Source organism: Pseudorca crassidens, chromosome 14 (assembly GCF_039906515.1).
Source record: "Pseudorca crassidens isolate mPseCra1 chromosome 14, mPseCra1.hap1, whole genome shotgun sequence".
NCBI lineage: Eukaryota > Metazoa > Chordata > Mammalia > Artiodactyla > Delphinidae > Pseudorca > Pseudorca crassidens.
This window is the reverse complement of record NC_090309.1, coordinates 65,571,924-65,593,921: the sequence shown is the minus strand read 5'-3', so window position 1 is coordinate 65,593,921 and position 21,998 is coordinate 65,571,924. Positions and strand designations below refer to the sequence as shown.

The following is a 21,998-nucleotide window of genomic DNA, read 5'->3' as shown; positions in this document are numbered from 1 at the left end:
GTGAAAGTCATTATCTTTTCAGGTAGGAAAGTCATGCTTTAACGGATAGCAGAACTCTAGTCTGATATTTTTTTCTTCTTGTTTCTTTAGAGTCTTGAGACTCTAGGACAGAGACCACCACTAGGCACAAACATCACCTGTTTGCATGATTATGGAGATGGTCTACATGATGTTGAAAATGCCCCTAGTTTTTTGACAACGGCTAAATAACCATGGGGTCAAGTGGACTTGGGAAAGCGGCAACATTAGATGAACTGCTGAGCACTTGCATTGAGATGTTTGGTATGAGCCTTTTCTCCCTTCTGTACATCTTGCTACTCTTGCTTCCCCCTGTTCAGATGTAGGTGTTGCCGTGGAACAGAACTCAATCTCCATACCTTGGTATTTAAGGCCTTTTTGATTGACCCCAATCTGTCTCCCCAGTATCACTGCCCTCTGCATTTCCTTCCCTTTACTGCCCACAGCTGATACCCCAGCCATACTGTTCACTTAATGTTTCTGGAACATTCCCTACATCTTTCTACCTCCATGCCTCTATCATATTACTTCACTGAAATTCTACTTCAGAGCTCATTTCAGATGTCACCCTAGATGTTCATAATATCATTCCTAATCTCCCCTGTCAGGAATGCTGATTGCTTCCTCCACTCTCCCACAGCCCTTTATGACTTTCTTATGGTATGTGGTATATGCTACTGTGATAATTTCGTGGTCTTTTGGCTTAGACAAGAGTGAGTTGCCCAAGCTCCTGCATTCTGTCTTTGTGTATATGTCTTGTATCTCCTACTAGGTTGTAGACTTTACAGTTATATGCCTTTTATGTTGTTCATCTACCTCAGCATTTTGGATTATTCCTTGCACAAACAGAGTCACAGAGGAGTTGTTTGTTGAACTGATTGTTATAGGAAGAGTTAAACCAGACAGAAAAGGGTTGCCAGATAAAATACAGGATGCTCAGTTAAATTTGAATTGCAGATGACCCACATTTTTAGTATAAGTATGTCCTAAATAGTGCATGGGACATACATATACTAAAAAATTATTTGTGGTTTACTTAATTCAAATTTAACTGTGTCATGTATTTTTATTTGTGAAATTTGGCAACCTTACATCAGAGGAAGGGTGAGACCTACCCACTTAATTTGCAAGGAAATACCAGCAGAAGTAGGAGGAAAATGATAATGGGGTCTACAAGAAAATTTTGACACTGATGTTTCTCTACTGATATTAGAAAAAGAGAAAAGTAGTATGTACTGTCGTCTCCTCACCTCTCATTTTATTTTATTTTTTAACAGATGACAATGGAGAGCTGAATAATAGTTATTTGCCAAGAATAGTTCTACTTATGCACCGATGGTATTTATCTTCCACTGAGTTGGCAGAAAAACTTCTCTGCATATATCTTTTCAACTACTGTGTAATTTTTACAATCATAAATCAAGTTCTGTATTTAGATAGAGTGTCTAACCACAGCCAGTAAATGAAGATGAATAAACAGTCTTCAGTCGGTTATCCAGCTGTTTTGTGAATATATATACATGTCTAGACAAAACATCTGGATGATTGACCAAATAGTTAACTATCCATCTGGATGTGTTGGCTCTGCTTGGAAATAATCACTAGATATAAAATGAAACAGGAGCTGTAGACTGAATGTTTCTAACTTGTCTTAAATATTTCTGCTGTTAGTATAATGAAAGAATATTTAACACTGATTCAAGAGCTAACTTATTCCTTTTAGGAATGCAGAATGGTGGACCTAGAGGATACAGTTTAGACATATGGAAATGCCAGCCAAAATAATATGATCTGGCTCAGGCATAAACACCACCTAAATTTTCACACTTCCCTTGCTGGCAAGACACAAGGAATATTCTAGCAGGTTTATTACAATTTGTTAATTGATATTAATTTTAAATTTTCTTCTGATATAAAAGCAAAAAAAGAATCCATAGTTAGAAATCCCATTCTATAATAAGGGCTTTTAGCAGTCCACCACTTTTGTACACGGTACAGTCCTAAAAGGTAGTTAAAGGCCAAATGACTGAAAATGGCTACAAAATAGTCACACATTTATACGGAGGTTTTATTCCCCGAGATCTAATGTTTATTATATAACCACTAATGTTGGTTCCTACAGTCTTTGCCGGCTGCAAGCCCAGGGGTCCTGCAGATGAGTGAGAAGCTTTTCAGGACAAGGGGAGCCTCAGAGGGAGAGGGTCCATTGAGTACTATTAGGGCCAGCGTGGCTTCCATCTGCTTACTTCAAGCTTCCTCCATTTTCTACTTCTTTCTTCCAACATGCCCCCAACCTCGGGGCAGAAGGGGATGTTAGAGAAGATAAGGGGACATTCACCCTGAACAGAGGTCCCTGGAAGTGAGCGAGATACTAGTACCCAGTGGTCCAAGGATTCCACAGGTCCCACTACTGAAAGGCAATACATAGAGAAGGATGGAGGGAACTGACTCAGTCTGGTCCATCCCGCCTCAGGATCCAAACAGTGTCCAGAAATGTGCCCACAAGCAGCACCCTCATCATTAGTAGGTCTGCTGCTGTATGAAACACAAATAGAAAGGGATATTTAGGCACAGTAAAGTTTAATATCTGAAAGTACAGATTGTATGAAAGTTGAAACTGCCTATGAATTAACATTTCTTTAGATATTCCTCCCTTTGGATTCCTTGCTCACTGCATATCCATGGTGCCTGGCATATAGTAGGAGCTCAATATATGTTAGTTAAAAAGAGTATGACTAAATAGACTTGAAACTAAATCACAACACAACATGTGTATTAATATACCCAAAAATGACATTTTCAAATACTAAAGAAATTAGAGTACTTATATAAAGCATTAATCCTATATATAAAATCTTTTTGGCTAAAATGGTGCTTTTATGTACTATTGATTTTAAATCATCTATAGTTGGTAGTATATTTGTAATTACAGCTGACAGTCATCACTTGGTAAGTGCTCAGAAAGGTAAAACTAATTTTATAAATGGCTTCTCTTCCAGACCAAAACAATACATCCCAGAGCAATAATACATTGTGTCAATTATTTAGCACTGATGTCATCAGAACACACTTTTCTCTCCATTTGAAGGTACACATAACCCTAATATTCCTAGTACGGCCCTCTTATTAGGAATTCATGTAAATTGATCAAACAGCTGCAGGTCTGTGCAAAGGAAACAACGTGCAAGGATTTTTCTTTAACTAGTGTACGTATCGAAATGCCAGTGGAGAAAGCTGTGATGAATTTCGATTAAAGATCTGTTACTTCATGAGGTAAATATTTACGAATTTAATTGTCTTGTGGTTTCTAGTTCTGCGATTGTTGACAGTTTCCTTTTCACCATACAACCGACCTAGTCTGACAATAGAATCGACTCAAGTCCCCCTTTTATTGATTTTATTAAAACTGTTCCTGGGAGTAGAATTCATCTTTCTTTTGGACTGTAGATCAAGCAATGGTCAATGTGATTAGGGAATGAAAGCAGCTCTTAGAAAGAGTACATTCATTTTTTTTCTACTCCCTCACCATACACATTCCCACCTACTTGCCATGAATTGGGATAAGGGTTTCTTCTCAGCAGTGGTTCTGAAGAGAGAGAAAGAAAGGCTCAGGGTGGGAGTAGTGGATTTGAGTCCTTGATTAAAGGAGGGAAGAGGGAGACTCAATGTGATGGATGAGGGATGGGAGATTGCTAATTTGGCATGTGGTCTCGATGCATTGTTAAATGTAATCTGTAAAATGATACCATGGTTTCCATAGAGGTCTAGCTTGAAATCTTCCAGTTGTCAAAAATACTTGATGCCTTTCAGGTACTGGATTCTGAAGTTTCCCGCAGAGTTTAATTTGGACCTCGGTTTGATCCGTATGACTGAGGAATTCCGGGAAGTAGCTAGTCAACTAGGATATGAGAAACACGTCAGCCTCATCGACATATCCAGCATGTAAGAGTGGCACAAGCTTCTTTCAAACAAGATGAGTCCACTGTTTGAGGGAGGGGGTAGTGATGACCCCACTTGACCTCCATCCATACCATTTCAGAATCAAGGTGTGCTTCTCTGAGGAAAGCTTTGATGCAATGAGCACAGTCCCATCGGACAGAGTTTCTCTCTCCAAGCTTCAATTTCTGTATTTGTAGAATGGGGATTGTACTTTCTCATGGGGTATTATGAGCATCCAATGAATACCTGAGATTATATGTGAACGCATTTGGCACATAACAGATGCTCAGTACTCGGTTACTGAATCTAGTCTCCTATACCCTTGCCACTCATAGTGTGGTCTGTGGGTCAGCAACATTGGCATCACCTGGGAGCTCAACAGAAGTGCAGAATCTCAGGCCCCACCCTAAACCTGCTGAACTGGAAACTGCATTGTAATAAGATCCCCAGCTGATTCATATGATCATTCAAGTTTGAGATGCTCTGAGGTCAGCCTGAGGCTGTACAAATGTTGACCATAGTTGTGCCATGAACTCGTTAGCTCAGGGATTAGGAACTTGGTGCTAATTAGGCTAGCATTTTATATTGACTAGCTAACTTTGTAGACAAAACTATTTTAGGCCTGTGAGTATGGTTAGCCATATTGCAAATATGTGCTCTTGTGTCCTAGGCATTCATACTCTAGTCTCTTTTCCTAGAATACTTCTTCAAGAGTGATCAACGGTGAGTGATCCAGGAGTTATTAGGGATGTTGTTAAAAATAAGGATTATTCAGCCTGACTCCTCTACTTACTAGCTGTGTGATCTTGGGTAAAATTTTAATCTCTCTGTGCCTATATTTTCTCATCTATAAAATGGGAGTAATAGTAGTAATACCTGGTAGAGTTGTGAAGATCTAATGAGTTAATACTTGTGATTATAGTGGTGCCTGGGACATCTAAGAGTTTGATAAATGTTTATACTAAAAAATACAGATTATTCAGATTATTCATTCCTAGTAAATCAGAATCTCTGGTAGTGAGGTCTAGGTCTCTGTCTTTATAACAAGCTTTTCAAAAAATCCATATGTTGCTGAAGTGTGAGAACCAGCTTTTGATGGTTTCCATCACCACCTATATATTGATAAACTCCAAAATTTATATACCTAGCCCTAACCTCTCCCTCATGATCCAAACCTTACTGGTCACAGGAGAGACCAAGTAAGGGATTCTGGATGAATCAGTGCAAACCTACCCTGTATGGAAAAACAACTCGAAGTTTATATTCTATTGGCAATGGGTCAGTGGTTTTCTCTTCAAATATGAAGGACTGGGCGTGTATTTTGCACAAGCCCCTGGAAGCAGGCCAAGAGTTACACAGTCAGTAGGTTAATAACTTCCATTGAGTGAAATGAGCTTTCAGCACATTGACCAGACTCACTCTTCTTTTATAGTCCTTCCTATGACTGGATGAGAAGAGTCACACAGAGGAAAAAAGTATCCAAGAAGGGAAAAGCCTGTCTGCTCTTTGACCATCTGGAGCCCATTGAATTGGCTGAGCACCTCACTTTTCTGGAGCATAAATCTTTTAGAAGGATCTCAGTAAGAAACTGGACACTTATTCTTCCAAGGATAACAACCACCATGCCAACTTTACCAAGAGCTGCATTTTCATACTCTGAAGTGTTGGCAGCCTCTGTCACTGTGCTCCACTGGAAAAGTGCCCTTAACTCACAGGAACAATCCCTTTTAACCAAAGATAAATATTATCCTGTCTTTATTTTATGGCTCAGGAGCTATATTTCTGTTGCTATTTTCAATGTCTCCTTTCATAGGATTAAAGCATGATTTTCTAAATATTCAGTGGAGATTTAACCATTCAAGGTTTATTTAGCTCTGTTGACTTCTCCCAAGTGAACATGTTTAGCTGGGCCCTTCATTTTGGGAGAAGAAATATTTATTTAGGTTGGGATACGTATAAATACCTGATTATGGATATAGGTTGAAAATAGGAATTGTAAGCTTTCAGGAGAATCTCAACCTCAGGTTGTTTCTTTCGCAGGGATGGATATCCTGAATTAAAGTTTTCTTTCCTACTCTGTCTTGATAGAGTTCCTCCTCTGCATCCCTTTTCTTCCCCCTGACTGTGATCTCTTCCTAGCCACCTACTCACTATCCATTTGTTATGATATTTCCACAATGGTTCACAAACAGCCTTTGTCTTTGTCTAACCAAGCTCTGGGGTAGTCACTCCTTCTTTTCCAAGATGCCAAAGAATGAATTACGTTATTGCTTGCAAAGAAGAACATGAGGTTAGAAGTATGGATTTCTGAAAGACTGATTCTTTTCACTAAGTAACCCTACTTGGAGAGGACCTTTTGATTCCCCACAGGCAGGCCATGAGAGGGAATCCCCTGCTCTGTTTGTATGGTAGGAGGCTCATATGTATCTGATGACATCCATGCTGACTTCCTGAAAATGTGTCAGTTTTGCCAAAGAGCAGCCTTACTCAATTTCTGTTTTTTCTCTTTTCTTCTTGAAAACACATTGCAAACTTATTCTGACTTGAAATTATAATATTTATATTCATTTCCTCTTCTTTAATGTATGCCATTGTATCTCGAACTTGCCTGACCATTGGAATCACCAGTAGTGGGTGAAAAATGGAGATTCTTAGGTTATTCCTCTGGAACAGTGATCCTTTAGGTCTGACATGTTCCCCCAAACCAGTATTTTAGCAAATGCCCCAGGTGGATCTTATGATCCAGCAAATTTTGGACTCACTGGAATATGACTTTGAGTCTTGTCCCTTCCTCCTCCCATCAACACTGTGGTGTGTAATAAGTGTGCATCTGGATGTGGAAGAGTGAAATGCAGCAAAATAACATGTTAAAGATACAGATATATTCAAACTTGTAAGATTCCATTATAAATGTGAAATGAAAGAAATCGTTATGCTGTTGTGAAATATTATCTCACCCCTTCCATGCAACATTCTAATTTATAATTTTTTCAAAGACTCCATTATAATTCAGAGTCTCTGAATCTTCCTTTACTAGTTCACTGATTACCAAAGCTATGTCATCCATGGCTGCCTGGAGAATAACCCAACCTTGGAGAGATCTATTGCTTTATTTAATGGAATCTCTAAGTGGGTCCAGTTGATGGTTCTAAGCAAACCAACCCCTCAGCAAAGGGCAGAAGTCATCACAAAGTTTATCAATGTTGCCAAGGTATGTATGTCTGTTAATTAGACTGGGATTCTCAAAGGATTCTAGATATTCATTCTCTCTACTGAGAAAAGTCATTGAAAAAATTTGGGGTTCACAATATAAAAGCCAATTAAAATACCCATAAATGTCTAATGAGCAAATATACTTCTCTCATGCAAGAAGATTGCTTTTAATTGGCCGTATTTGGAAGCATTTAATGTAGCTATTTTTCTGTGTAATGATTGATATATTTTTCTAGTGGATTTCATTTGTACTTCATTTTGAATTGATACTATTTTCCCTACATCCTTGTTGTTAAATTGTAGGACTTCATCTGTACCTCAAAAAGCTCAGAATAATTCAAAAATTGTTACTAAGTATTGAAGTTAACCTTTTCTATTGCAGAAGCTCCTTCAGCTCAAAAATTTTAACACCCTGATGGCGGTGGTAGGAGGCCTTAGTCATAGTTCCATTTCCCGGCTCAAAGAGACCCATTCTCATCTTTCTTCAGAAGTTACAAAGGTACAGTGGATCAGATCATAACCCAAGTAGAAAGTTTGTTTGTAAATTGTTTGGGGGTAGGATGATCCTAACAAATGTCACTCAGAAGGGGAAAGTTTTCTTCTTAGACAATAGGAGGTTACAGCCATACCACCTGGAAAAACAGATTAGAGGTGGCAACAAGTGTCCTAATAGGAATGCTTTGAACACTGTTAACATATTGCAGTTGTAAATATTCAAAAAATATGTGTTTGGTGCTTACTATGTGATAGGCATTGTGAAATACATGGGGGTTACAAGGCAAATATGACAGAAATCATTCCTACCGTCCCGTCCTCAAATGAAGTCATTGAACACCTGCTCTCTTCATAGTACTGTGTTCAACATGGTGGAAGACACAAAGGAAGGGGAGGCAGAAAGAAATCTTTTGTATAGAAAGCCCTCAGATTTATAGCTCAGTTTTCAGGGATAAAAAAAAAAAATTTAAGCAATGATTGTTTCCCAAACTGAACTTTTTCTGCCATATTTATTTCCAGACCACAATAATATTTTTCCTTATTGAGCAAAAAAGAACATTTCATCCTTATGAAAAGATTTCCTTGTAAGCGTGTACTTTGTTATATCAGTAAGGACACTTTCAGCTGTAAGTTAAAAAAAAAAATCTTGGAATTGCTTAAACAATAAGGAAATGGATCGTCTCACATACCTGAAAGTCCAGAGGCAAGGCCAAGTCCAGGCATGGTCTGATCAGAGCTCTGGCTCAGTTGCTCTGTATTCCTCTGAGTATGAGGTTTTTGTTTTAGTTTTTGTTTTTCATCGGACTGGTTTCCCTCCTGATTGGGCTGTCTGCAGCAACGGGAAAATTATGCTTTCTTGTTTATGAAAGTTGGAGATAGGGAAAACCTCTCTTCAGCTCTGCACCCATGGAATAAAAGACCTTTTTTAGACAGATTGGACCATCTCAAATCACATGCCCACCCCTGGGCCAATAACAGTATCCAGAGGAATACAATGTACTGATTGGCTTAACTCTGTGTTCCTGAACCAATCACAAACCAGAGGGATGGAATTATGAAGATGGTAGATCAGAACCCATCCTTGGATCTGGGCACGGAAACAGCGTCATCCGAGACACATGGGAAAGAGTAGACTGATCAAAAGTAGACACATGGGTCTATTAGGAAGGTATGGCTGCCGTTAGGCAACCAACAATAGCTTGTGCGTATAAACAGGAGAATATAAACCACAGAAGCACTGCTGAGTGACCTCAAACACTGCACCCTTTCCAAGTATAATGGGGCTCATTATGTGTTTCATTTTCCTTTAGATTAGTAATGAATTTCCAGTAAAGAGCAAAACATATTTTAAATGTTGTAAAGAATAAGAATTCAGTGGAGGCTCATAGAAGCTTGCAACCACCAGTGTGTCTTCAAAAATTATTTATTTGAACTCCCCTTTCTTACAGAAAAGAAAACTGAGGTCCCCAAAAGTGAAGTGACTTGCTTAAGGTCACCCTCCTAGTTAGTGGCAGAGTCCAAAACCACAGCTATCTCACACATCAGTATGACTGTTCCTACCCCATACTGGCCACTTCAAGTTATATCTTGAATGCAACTTTCTTGGAACAACTAGGAAATTTTAATATACTACATACTTCAATACAATACATGCTTGTATTTGTGGATTGTAATATTTCCATGAATTACAAAATACTTATATATACATGATGCTATTTAACATCTCAACACCCCTAGTAGGTAGGCAGAGTTGTGGGCTATTTCTCTTTTGACGCAGAATGGAACAGACTGTCCAACTCATAGCCAAGCCTAGTACATTTTTCTAACTGTCTTTTCCCTGGTTAATATTTCCCTGCATCAACGTTGGTGCAATTGATACTTCTTTCAGTAGGCGAGGAATTTCCTAGCCACACACTGTTGGGCCTGAGGGTGGGCAGAAGGGAAGGCTGTTTGAAAATACTACTTTTCCATCTGTTCCCAGAACTGGAATGAAATGACGGAGCTGGTCTCCTCCAACGGTAATTACTGTAATTACCGCAAGGCCTTTGCCGACTGTGATGGCTTCAAAATCCCAATCCTTGGCGTCCACTTGAAAGACTTGATAGCAGTCCATGTCATTTTCCCAGACTGGATGGAGGAGAACAAAGTGAACATTGTGAAAATGCACCAGCTCTCCGTTACCTTGAGTGAACTGGTCTCCCTACAGAATGCCTCTCACCACTTGGAACCCAACCTGGATTTGATCAACTTGCTCACGGTGAGTCCAACGGACTAGAGTTTGTGCTAATAACTCTCCTGTACCTCACTTCCCAGGGTATGCAGGACGATCCATGCCAGCAATTCACAATGGGGGTGGGGGAGGTGTTGAATTCAGGGTCAGTAGATGGGAAGAAATCTCAAAGGATGAAGGGAGGGAAACACACCTGTAACCCAAGTGACTTGAGACACCAATCTCCGAGCAAAGAAAGTTCCCTTTGCTTTGAGGGTCCCAGTCTCAGCCTCCACGGCTCTGGCTTCTGCAGTTCTTAGAGAGGCCCTCCAGCCCTGTCCTCAGTGCCTCATCACACTCATCTAATTCATCACCTCCTTCTATATGCCCTCAACTCATCGGCTTCTCTTGATCCTCACTGCACTGCTGTAGTTGAAGCCTGGAGTAATGCGGGGACCTCCTCTGAGATCTCCCTCCCCGTTACCCCCACCAACCTCCCCAAACCACCAGATACAGGTCCCAGTCTGCCACTGGAGCCCTTCACGACTTGTTTTCTGACTATCAGTTTCTCCTCGTTTATCATCACCTGATCCCGCATCACACCTGCCTTTGAGGAATGTGGGACTTATACTTTCCACCACAAATTGCTGCCTTCTACTTTCTGGCTTTGCATTTTCTTGGAAAATTCCTTCCTTACCCACCCCCCAACCCCACCATGACTAGCTTAAATTCAAAAGCCTCTATCTTTCTGGAGCATTCTCTGTTTCCTTCCAAAGCAGTAAGGCATCTGTCACATGTGTTGCCCTTGTACTTTCTTATCTATAGGAAGTATCACTTGACATTAGATTTTTTTTCTATTTACCTGCCTTATACATCGCCCGTCCCCAGCACCTCTCATAGTATTGCATAACATCTTAACGGAAAAACCTGAAAGAACTTTTTGGCCCACCCAATACCTGGCATATTTAGGAACTCAGCAGATGAACTGGGTGCTGTATTTAGGAGTGGGTTGGAAGAAATTCACCTACTGCTCATACGTTTTGGCCTTGGCGGCACGCACCATTAGCTGGTCTCTAGGTCCTAGCACTTTTAGACACACAGGTGTGTAGTAGAGAACATTTCCCATTGGCTGCTTCTTTGTCAGGGGGAAAGAGGCATAAGCAAATTCTCTCACCCTTGCTTAAACAAGTGGAGGAGCAACTTCCTTGTTTGGGTTTATGACACTGTAGCATCTGAAACTTGGCTGCAACACCGAATTGACTACTTTCCTCCAGTAGCCATGGGGAATGAAAACAAGAACCCCTCTGGAACTCCAAAGAGCTAAATCCTCTAGGACTGCTGCATTGGGATAAGAGTACAGTTCCTAGACCTTCTCACAAACTGTTCCTAGAACACAGAATTGTTTACCAAGGAAGAGAACCCCTAGGTGTAGGCAATAATGGTAGCTGCATTCTTAGTATAAAGCAGAAGTAGCCAACACACAGAAGCACAAATCTCTTGGGGTTGAGTTTCTGTAACAAATAGTAAACACCCAGACATTCTCTATTAGGGTGGGGGAACCTCACAATTATCCAGGCAGCTGCCTTTATTAACCATTTGCCATGTAAATCTGTTTCCATGAATAAGTGACCAGAGTTGCAGCCCCAATCAGACTGTAACCCCACAGCCACAGGTGATGTCTGAAGACCAGTCTCAGGGGGTAGCCTAGGCTCCAAGTGTCTGTGCTCAGGCTGCCTCCACGAGCTGGGGGAGAACTTCATGAGCAGCTGCCTATGCTGGGCAATTCCTCATCTGGATAAAAAATAATGATGGAGTAGGGAAAAGAAATTTGAATTGTAAATGCAGCAGGCAACATCAGGACAGATATTTGAGAAATACTAAAGGATTTGGAATGAAATTTTGGGGCTGCAGATGGAAAATCTGAACTCTAGAAGTAAAAGCTAAGAAATAATTCATTTTTGCTGGAAACGAAAGAAAAAAGAAAAAGACTCAATCTCTCAGTCTCTCTGTGTCTCTCTCTCTCTCTCTCTCTCTCTCTCTCAGGAATTGAAGGAAAATTTAGAAGCCACCAAGCACCATATTTAGTCACAGCAGCATTGTATAGTATAGTGTAATATAGTGGCAAGAGTCTCAGATGGGAGACAACTTTTTGTCCTGCCTCTGCAGTTACTTAGCTTTGTCTCCTTGCTAACTAGTCTTGACTTTGGATTTTTCCTAAAGGGTTTTGTGCTCATTTGTAAGATCTCATCCAGCTCTAAACTTCTGTGGTGCTAGATGTAAGGAATGGTGGAGCCTTGGGACTAAGGAACCAAGTGTCAACCTAATTCTGTGGTTCTGGCCCAGTGGCTCATCAGGATAGCACAGTTCAGCAGATGAGCACAATTGTCAAGCCAGTTTCTATTTAAAGCCAAAAGCCTTCCTCTCTCCCCACAACCAAGGAGAAAGTTCGGTGCATTCATTCTTCCTGGCCCTAGGCAGATTAATCTCCTCAGAATGAGGATGGAGGAGACTCCCAGGAGGTGTTCACTGGAGCCCAGTGAGCATTTCATGAACCACATACATGTTGAGATTAGAACCATACGTTGACTGCAGCTGCCCGAATGCATGTGAGGTCATTCTTATTAAGCACAGCATTGAAGGGGTGATTCTTTTTGCTCCAAGACTCTAGGTCAAGTTTCTGCCTGAAGTGACTGCTTCTAAACATGTCCCAGGTGAGGAAGGTGATTTATGATTGAGAGCCCTGGAAGAAAGAAAATGAGAACTCTTAAGTTAATGAACAATTACTAAATGCCTGCTCTGTGCAGTAGGCTGTATAGCAATGCTTGAACTTTCTGTAATAGTTGATTACAGTTTTCACAGCACTTTTCACATACATTTCCTCAGTAGATTCTCACACACACACCCTATGATGTAGCCTGGGCAGGTCAGAGGGTGTAACATCACCCCTGCCCCTTCCTATTTTAGAAATGAAGAAGCTGCGATTCATAACGGACAAAAGGCTTGCAAATAGCCAACTTCTGAATCCCAGTTTGTGTGTGTGTCTCTCTCTCTCTCTCTCTCTCTGATGGACATTTACTCTGCAATGTGGGAATATTGCTGACATTTACTTTATTTTGCATCTGTGAAAATTAAATAATCTCTCTCCCTCTTCATGGGTGTATAAAGAAAGTTAATTACAAAATGAAATCTATGCAAGCAGGGACTATGTTTGCCATTTTTATCATTGTAATCTGAGCCCCCTGAACAGTACTGGACACATGAAGGAAAGAGGACCACACCGCCAAACTGTTGGGATTTGTATTGTTCCCCTTTTTAGGGAGGATCTGGAGAAGACATTTTCCACTGTGATTCCAATTCATGTAACCAGGAGCTTTTAAACTGACACTTCTTGTTTCATGGTATACGAAATAGTCTGATTTTTTTCATAGTATTTTTAGATCTATCAGTTACATTTACCATTCTGAGTATATGCAAATTACTGGAAAGCCCCTGTATTTTTACAATCGAAGAAGAAGAAGAAGAAAGAAGAAAGAAGAAGAGGAGGAGGAAGAGGAAGAATTGCAAAAATGGTGACTGGAGATAGTTTGATGACCAAGTGTGTGATATTTTACAATTCTCCAGTCAAGACAATGTCGGTCCTGAGGTGCAGACTAAATCCACAGCCATCTTTGCTGATAGGCTTGGATGTAAAAGCAACAACCTGAAACAGTGACTCAGAACATTTTTTAGAAACAAACAAGCTTAAGATATGTTAGACACAAATAAATATTTTTGAAACCCCATTGACAAGCTGCCTATATTATTTAAAAGGTGTGTAGGAAGTAGAACAGATCACTTTGTGCAGGGCCATAAGGCCCAGAGGAGATCCGAGAAAGCAAGTAGGATCGCAGCTTGGAAAGCAGAGAGATGGCTAGCGTTAACCCAGAAGGTGGCTCTGCACTCGTGGATGAGCACAGTGGCATTTGGCTGCTGCACTGATTGGGAGCCAAACCCTGCAGTTCCCATCTGTGTGGCCCTCTAAACAAATCCCATTGGACACCATTAGCTCATTTAATCCTCACAACAATCCTGGGAGGGAGCTATTATTGATGACTCCCATTTTACAGCTCAAGAGACAGACTCAAGCAGATTAATGACTTGCCTAGGTTCATACGACCACTAATAAATGGAGAGCAAACATTGGGAGAAAACAAAAATATTTCCATCATAGAGTCAGATATCTGTCCATGTGACGTATGAAAATACTCAGGGATGTTCTGTGTCTTTTGAAAGAGCATCTCCCCTATTTAGTGTGTGGCTTATTTGGGTTTCTGGTTGGATGTTCTTGCACTGCTGGCATCTCCTTTCCAGCAGATGCCAGTGCTGTCATCAGAGGAAGAGTCAGGAGGACAGGAACATACTCATCAAAGCCCAGATTAACTCCTGACAATAAGGAAGTCAAAAGGAAGAAGTCAGTCAGTTTTCTGTCTATGTCACATTCACAGTGCAAGGTAGCAAACTAGGACTGGGATTATAGAGGTGAGATTACAAATGTACTGTCTCCTTTCATGAAGCTTAGAGACCAGTAGAGTCTTCTGTTGTGGAATTTACAAAACAGTGGGCAACTGCCCATGGCAGATGTGTTTTATTTGGCCCACATGGAATCATAAAAAAAAAATCTGTTATTAGTTGCCAGTGCTTAAAAATGAGGATATTTTATATAAAACTCTAGATTTCTGACTTCTCTTGACAAATTAGATGTGGCAATTGTCATCAAACTGACAACAATTTGCCTTAGATGAGTAGTGGCTATCTCCCATTCATCAGTGATCACACCTTCCCCTATTGCTTCCCTAACCCAGAGATCCAGTGTCAAATTCCACTTATCAGCACAAATTTTTCTTATTGTTGAGCTATGAGGAGAGATCCCCAAGTTAATCATATCTGCAAAACTCTTTTACCAAATACATTGTTATACCAACGTCTCTATCACAATATCCCTTTCATGCATCTCCCTTCACTCTTTTATATGGTGGGCTGGTTCCTCAAAGCATTTGTTTGTGACATGGGGACAGTTCCTCTCCTGAAAAAAGGCAGGGCCCCTGGACGTAGAAGTGACTGCTGTTCAGAGGAAGGTGAATACAGTGTGCATTCTTTGTGAGCATGATTTTCATGATCTGAAATGATACTGGGGCAATTTTATAGTAAAGTCAATTTTATTATGCTTAAAAAAACCTTTAAATGACAAAGTCTAGATAATGCAATACATGACCAGATATATGAAATCCTTAATTTAACTGCTGTATTTAGTAGCTAGAATAGTGACTACAATGGTCCCCGCCATGTATTAGGTGACCAATGAATATTTGTTGAATGAATGATGCAAAAATGACAGTTTATAATGCCAGTTTCTTTTTTAAAAAAATGAGATAGAACAGCAAGATAAATCCTTGAAAGACATCCTGTGCCTCTGAGTTTTCTCTTGCTCCTAAGCACCGGGCACTGAGCTGGAGATAAGGGATCCTTGATGTTACAGGCTAGGACCAGGGACAGGTGTATAAAATAAGACTTGGAAATGGAATAAAGCCTCTCACATTAAGCCTTTATCTTTAGACAAAATATGTCAAAGGAAAATTTTCATGCTTAAAATGATCAGAGAAAGGGCAGGGCACCTGGTTCTCTTCCCTGCTGATAAAATGGTATGATTAATCAGGTTCTTAACATTGAAGGGCACGTGTGGGAATTATCCAGGCTTATTTTAAATCTTATGACTTCTGTTTTAGGTAAGTGGGACCATGCATTTTAAGGTTTTGCAGATTTTATCCACGCAGTTTAATCTTCATTTACATTCTTATCCTTGCCTACCCTAATCTTTCTCTCTGTCTCTATTTCTCCAAGTCCTCCCAGTTAGGTCCCAGTTCACAAGTTCCTCTGTGAATCCATCCTGATCATTTCTGTCCTCAGTGGCCCCCACACATAATAATAAAAGTAGTTGTAACAGCTATAATAATAACAATAACATCAACAACACCAGATTACATTTCCTGAGATTTCACTGTGTACTAGGTCCTGTGTGAAGTACTTTACATGCATTATTTCATTTGATCCTGATAAAAATCCAATTAGATAGGGACTTTTGTGATCATTTTACAGGAGTGGAAACTGAGTGTCAGAGAGGAAATAACTGGCTCAAGGCCACAGAGCTAACCAGTGGCAGGCTCAGAATTTGAACTCAAACCCACCGGTCTCCAAAACCTCTCCCTCATGCTTTACACGCTGCCTCCCTGAAAAATTCCTATAGCACTTAGAGTGGGGCAACTTCCTTCACATTTAGCATGTGTTGCCTTTTGTTGATGTGAATATATCTTTTTGTGTTCAGGTCCTATTTAGTCAAATAAGGTGTCTGGCCCTTGAGGGCAGGAATGATTTTATACCATTTTATATCACCAGAATTTAGCACAATGCCCTGAAATAATTAATTGCTCTTTCATTTCTGCAGTTCTTTAGTCAAACCTCCAAGACACCATTTATTCCATTTCCAAGTCTTATTTTATACACCTGTCCCCAGTCCTAGCCTGTAACATCAAGGATCCCTTACCTCCAGCTCAGTGCTTGGTGCTTAGGAGCTACTCAATAATTATCAAGAAAAATTGAGTCAATGGTTCTTGTTGATGCTGATGACCACACTAGGCTTAACTTCTTTCTTTTTAAAATTTCGTTTTCTGGGACTTCCCTGGCGGCCCGGTAGTTAAGACTCCGCGCTTCCAATGCAGGGGGCGTGGGTTTGCTCCTTGGTTGAGGAACTAAGATCCCACATCCTGCATGGCCAAAAAATAAAATATTAAAACGTCTTTAAAAAAAATTTCATTTTCCACCTCTGCATGCTATCTTTTTAACGTTCTACATTTACTCAAGTTATTAGACATTGAGCTTAAGCATTCAGTTTGGAAAAATTTCAGTAATGTAAATAAGTAAATAAATGATTCAACATCCTTATTTATCCCTTCTAATTTGTTGTAGCTTTCTCTGGACCTCTATCACACAGAAGATGATATTTACAAACTATCACTGGTGCTGGAGCCTAGAAATTCTAAATCGGTGAGTATTGTTTTCTCTCTCAGGTTCAGTGACAAACACCATTATTTTATATTTACAATAATTGACCATTACAGTAGTGCTTTGTGATCTAAAGATTGAAGAATTAAAAAATCTATATTCTTCCCATTTTACCAATGGAACAGCTTAGCCCTGACAGATAATTATTTCTTCACATTAGAAGCTAACAAAGAAGAACATCATTTCCAGTTACTCTGTTTTATTGTTGATCTTCCATTTTCCCTCTGAGAACCTGCCCCGCCCCCAAAAAAGAAGGAACAATAATTTGAATGACCATTCTAGGCTTTTTTTAAAAAAACTGATTCTACATAAAATTAGATTTAATAAATTTTAAATACCCTAATCATAATTCACAAATTTCTCTACTAATGATTCATCCAGCTCAGAATTTCAGTATCACATTGGATAGAGTCTCACTTAATTGATAGCTGAGTCTTAGTAAAGAAACATTATATAATGAGTTGAAGAAACTGAATTACTGAATGTACACTGCTCATTACTCTTATCAAGTGGACTGTAGCTCAGATATGCTTTGCACTAGTAAAAAAACAAATATCTGGGTGAATATGAAATTTACAATGAGGATGAGGTTTGCATGTTGAAAAAAAATTTCTGTCTGCTTCTTATATCCTGAGATCTGTTTTCTTATGAAGGTCTCATTCATTACCTCCGTACCAGTTGAGTTCTGTGGCACGTTGCCAGCAACCCTAGGGCCTAAGTCTGTCCATCTATTAATACCTACTACCATTCTGAACCATCGAACTGAAAGAGGCAGAATGACTGTGAATGCTGTTCACAGTAAAGGCCAGGTGGGAGACTATGAACTTGAGTCTGAGTCAGTTGACCTGGTAGCATCTGTTCTTAAAATAATGTCTATGGTGGTCCATCACCATGTTCCCCTCCCTGCCAACTCCAAGAAGCCCATCTCCTGGGGACACTGCAGAAGGCAGCCATATGGGAAGATACAGCACAGGCAAAGGGAGGGGTTAGGACCAGACTCTTCAAAGTTCGCGTGATGAAGAGAGAGGTAGAAAGAAAAGTAATGTTACTGAAAAAAAGGAATTCGTAAGCTCCTCCCTCATTCCATAGCTTTGGTGTGATGAAGCTGTCCTGTACATGCACACACAGCATTGCCACCTCCTGACGCCTTCCTTTACCTATAACTAGGCACCTTAATTGCCACCTGTTGGTTGTTGGATGCCTGGCAGGTCATAATATATATGTTATCTCATTAACTCTGTTAAGGAAACAGAGTCTGGTGAGCATAGGTGTCTTACACAGACCACAGAGCCAGTCAGTAGGAGAATTTGGACTGGTCTCAGGAGTCTGCCTTCACCGCCTGTGCTTTTTCTACAGCGTGATGCTGCCCATTATTTTCCCACCACCCCTTGTTCAGAAACAGGGTAAGAATGACCATTTTAGCACACATGCCTGATTTGTGCCTTTTAGATTTACTTTGGTTTATTTTCAGGATTAAGTTTTACCAATTTTAGGAGACATTTCCATCCAACATAAAAAAGTCTTTTTATCTCTTGTAAAAGCAGAAGCTTTCAAAGCCCCTTCCAAGTGCTAAAATCCCATGAATCTATGAAAACACATTTCCCAATCCCTTTCTGTCTCTTCTCTAAGTGGAATGTCACCTTATTTTGTATTTGGTGTTCGACGCATACTGGTAACTAAGAACAATTTCCCGTCAGGATTATATTCCTGAGAGCCTGTAGCTTTAATGTGCTTACAGTTAGCACTGGCCAACCTCACCTAGTTAGTCCCAGAGCTTCTCAACCTTATTCTGTTCATGGCACCCTTAGTGCCTCATAATTGTTTGTGTTTTAATTCATGTCTCAGTTTTTTCATGCTCCCTCTAGGTCAGAAGAAATACCTAACAGTTTCACTTATAGAATAGTTAGGTCCAAGCAACTAAATATGTATAAACATTGATGTTCTAATGGCTTATTACCTGCCTGAAAAAATAATACACACAGATTGAAAACAATAACATTTTAATTTCATTCTTAAATAACCACAATTACTAATGGATATGTGTGCCTGTTGGGCATGGTGCAATTTCTTAAATCTTGGAATCAGATTGGATACTGTCACCTTTATTGCTTGTTCCACATTGATTTTTTGCTTCTCAGGGGCATGATATCATTGATAGAAAGATGGCATGAGCTGATGGGTGAATTGTGAACTATTTCAAGCTGGTAGTTCGTGTGCTATTGACAAATATTGAGTATTGCTGTATTTCCCTCAGAAGTTTGAAATATCTTTCGGTAACCCTCTGAGTTCGTCGCAGTGCTCCAGAGGAGGGGTGTGCCTTGCTGTATAGTTTGGGAACCAAGGGTTTAATCCTTTATTATATCGACAAGATGAAAGGCTTGTGTGTGTGCATGTGTGTGTGTGAGAGAGAGAGAGAGAAACTGTGTGTGAGAGTGACCATATTCAGATGGCAGATAATTTTTTGTCCTGTTTGTAGCTCACAGCAGCACCCACCTCACAACATTGGTAGAGGCTTAAATCTTTACAGTTACGCCTCAACTCCTCTTGCAAAAATGGTTATCCCCAACTCGGTATCAAATTTAAAAACAACCTGCTAATACAGGTTTGTATGCATGCACCAGCAAAAATATTTCATCATATGAGATCCCTAGGGAGAGGATACGAAGTGCACAGCACTCTTGGCTCCCAATAGGATTGTGTTTCACACTTGTGTTGTGTAAACGAGTTATATATTATTACTACCATCTTCTCCACATTATTAAGTGAAAATGTCTTGCACGAATGTGGACGAACCTGTGGAGGAAACAAGTTCACCAAAGCGGGGCTCGAGAGAGCTAATGATTAGCCAAACCGTCAAGAACTGATTAAGCATATTGAGAGATGCTGGTAAGATGACATAAACTTGGCTGTGCACTGCTGGCCACTTACTGCACACACCTAATTTATCACTAGCACTAACTATTAAAGAATTAGATAACTGGTGTTTTATGTGCTTTGTATTATACAAGCAAAAAATTGTATGGATTGTTACAGAGATGTTTAAGGGTGTTTTAGTAGTATCTGGGGAACTTGGATAGGATTTTTGGGTGAGCTGGGAGAGCAATATTTTTTTCCACCTAAAATAATACAATCTAGGCTGCTGTTAAACAAAATATGTATTTAGTTACAGATTAGATTCTACAGACAAAATATCGCATTAACAAAATTTTCACTGATGTTTTCAAAATATTTAAGTACTACATAAACAGAAGTTTTTACTGATATTAATATGCAAAACTTATATGGCTTTCTCAGTGTCCCTGGTCCAAATTGCTCGAGGCCCCAGATAAAGTTGAAAAATGTGTGTGTTTTCTGTCAGCAGCCTACCTCCCCTACGACGCCCACCAAGCCCGTGGTGCCCCTGGAGTGGGCCTCAGGCGTGATGCCAAAGCCAGATCCTACAGTCATCAACAAACACATAAGGAAATTAGTTGAGGTAAGTGGTTGAGGGACAGTTAAATGTGAGCAGTTAAAAGGAGGCCCCTTTCTCTTTCCAGAATATTCTCTGGTTGCCCAGGAATCAGATGGAGTCCATGAAAACAGCCCTCTAGCAAGTAAGAGCAATTCAGTAGACACTTAGCTCTACCTGGCACTGGCTTCTGGGGAAGAACCTCCCAGGAAGTCCCCCTTTCCCCTTCCTGTCTGTCAGTTCTCACTTGCCCAAATACTCTCAGCTACTTAGAACCCCTCACTTCCCCAGGCATTTGACACTTCTGTCATTGTTCCTGCAACCCAAGGGACTGTTTGAGGATTAGAATCTACTCATTAAAACCCACATGGGGGCTTCCCTGGTGGTGCAGTGGTTAAGAATCTGCCTGTCAATTCAGGGGATATGGGTTTGAGCCCTGGTCCAGGAAGGTCCCACATGTCGCTGAGCAACTAAGCCCGTGCGCCACAACTACTGAGCCTACGCTCTAGAGCCCACAAGCCACAACTACTGAGCCTGTGTGCCACAACTACTGAAGCCCACATGCCATAACTACTGAGGCCCACACACCTAGAGTCCATGCTCCACAATAAGAGAAGCCACCCAATGAGAAGCCCGTGCACCGCAACAAAGAGTAGCCCCTGCTCACCGCAACTAGAAAAAGCCCTCAGGCAGCAACAAAGAACCAATGGAGCCAAGAATAAGTAAATAAATAAATAAGTTTATTATTTATAATAAAAAAAACCCACATGGGTCACCATAAAATGCTGGATAAATTGGTTACCTGAGGGTAGGAAAAAAGACTGTAAGTTGAGTAGTTTCTCCAGCTGTATATATTTGGGGGTCTGTGACACCGCAGCGCAACAGCATTTAGGTCAGAAACATCACTTAATGAAGGGCAAGATTGTGTCAGAATTTTCTATATTAAAAACAACAAAAAAAGAGTAGATGCACCAATGTGGGAAAGATGGAAATATCTCAGACACTAGAAATTGTGATTGTTGATTAAACATCTCCCTTCATGGACTAGTACATCCTCAGATGCAATAGGAACAAGTCTTTGGGATATTATGTGCTCTTTGCTGGGAAAGGACGTTTACAGAAAAAGAATGTTCTATATCTTGGATTATCCATGGAACTATGAAGTGCTGAAAGAAAAGTTGCATGGGGCATGGGAGTCAGGAAGGGGAGATTAGAAAGGGTGAGGGAAGGGGATGAGACAGCCATAAGGTCCAGTGGAGACCATGTGATGATGTGGTAGTGACAGACCCAACTTGGAGCCAGGGAAGGTGGGCAAAGGATCTGGGTGCATGGAGTTGCAGCTCAGGAAGGTCTAGAATCAGGAAATGAATGAAGTATTTTTTCTCCTACTCTCTCCTCTGCTTTTCTCTGAATGCTCACTCCATTCTCTGCAGACAGACTTTCCTTGCTCCACACGAGGAGCCTCTTTCTCCCCCACCCCTTTGTACCTTACCTCTTTTCTCCAATTCCAGTTTCATGGGGGAAGGTTGGCCCAGTTTGGTTAGATTGAGTACTATTGATTTAATTGAATAAATGACTGGG

The 21,998-nt window shown here is 40.4% G+C and overlaps 1 protein-coding gene across 6 annotated transcripts in view; it reads left to right on the top strand.

Annotated features, from left to right (window-relative positions):
• RASGRP3 (RAS guanyl releasing protein 3) overlaps positions 1-21,998 on the top strand; it is a 106,167-nt gene that overhangs the window by 62,804 nt on the left and 21,365 nt on the right. For 2 of the 6 annotated variants that reach the window (XR_010934086.1, XM_067703287.1), the window contains exons 1-7: positions 3,395-3,960; positions 5,390-5,537; positions 6,995-7,168; positions 7,553-7,669; positions 9,647-9,922; positions 16,874-16,951; positions 20,328-20,444. Coding sequence is in view for 5 of the 6 variants with exons in the window: in XM_067703287.1 (XP_067559388.1) it covers positions 3,818-3,960; positions 5,390-5,537; positions 6,995-7,168; positions 7,553-7,669; positions 9,647-9,922; positions 16,874-16,951; positions 20,328-20,444 (1,053 nt within the window). In the remaining variant the exon portion in view is untranslated. Of the gene's footprint in view, positions 1-90; positions 283-1,295; positions 1,399-3,228; positions 3,292-3,394; positions 3,961-5,389; positions 5,538-6,994; positions 7,169-7,552; positions 7,670-9,646; positions 9,923-16,873; positions 16,952-20,327; positions 20,445-21,998 lie in introns of those variants that run through there. The other 4 variants (XM_067703292.1, XM_067703290.1, XM_067703289.1 and 1 more) reach the window with 4 other exon arrangements.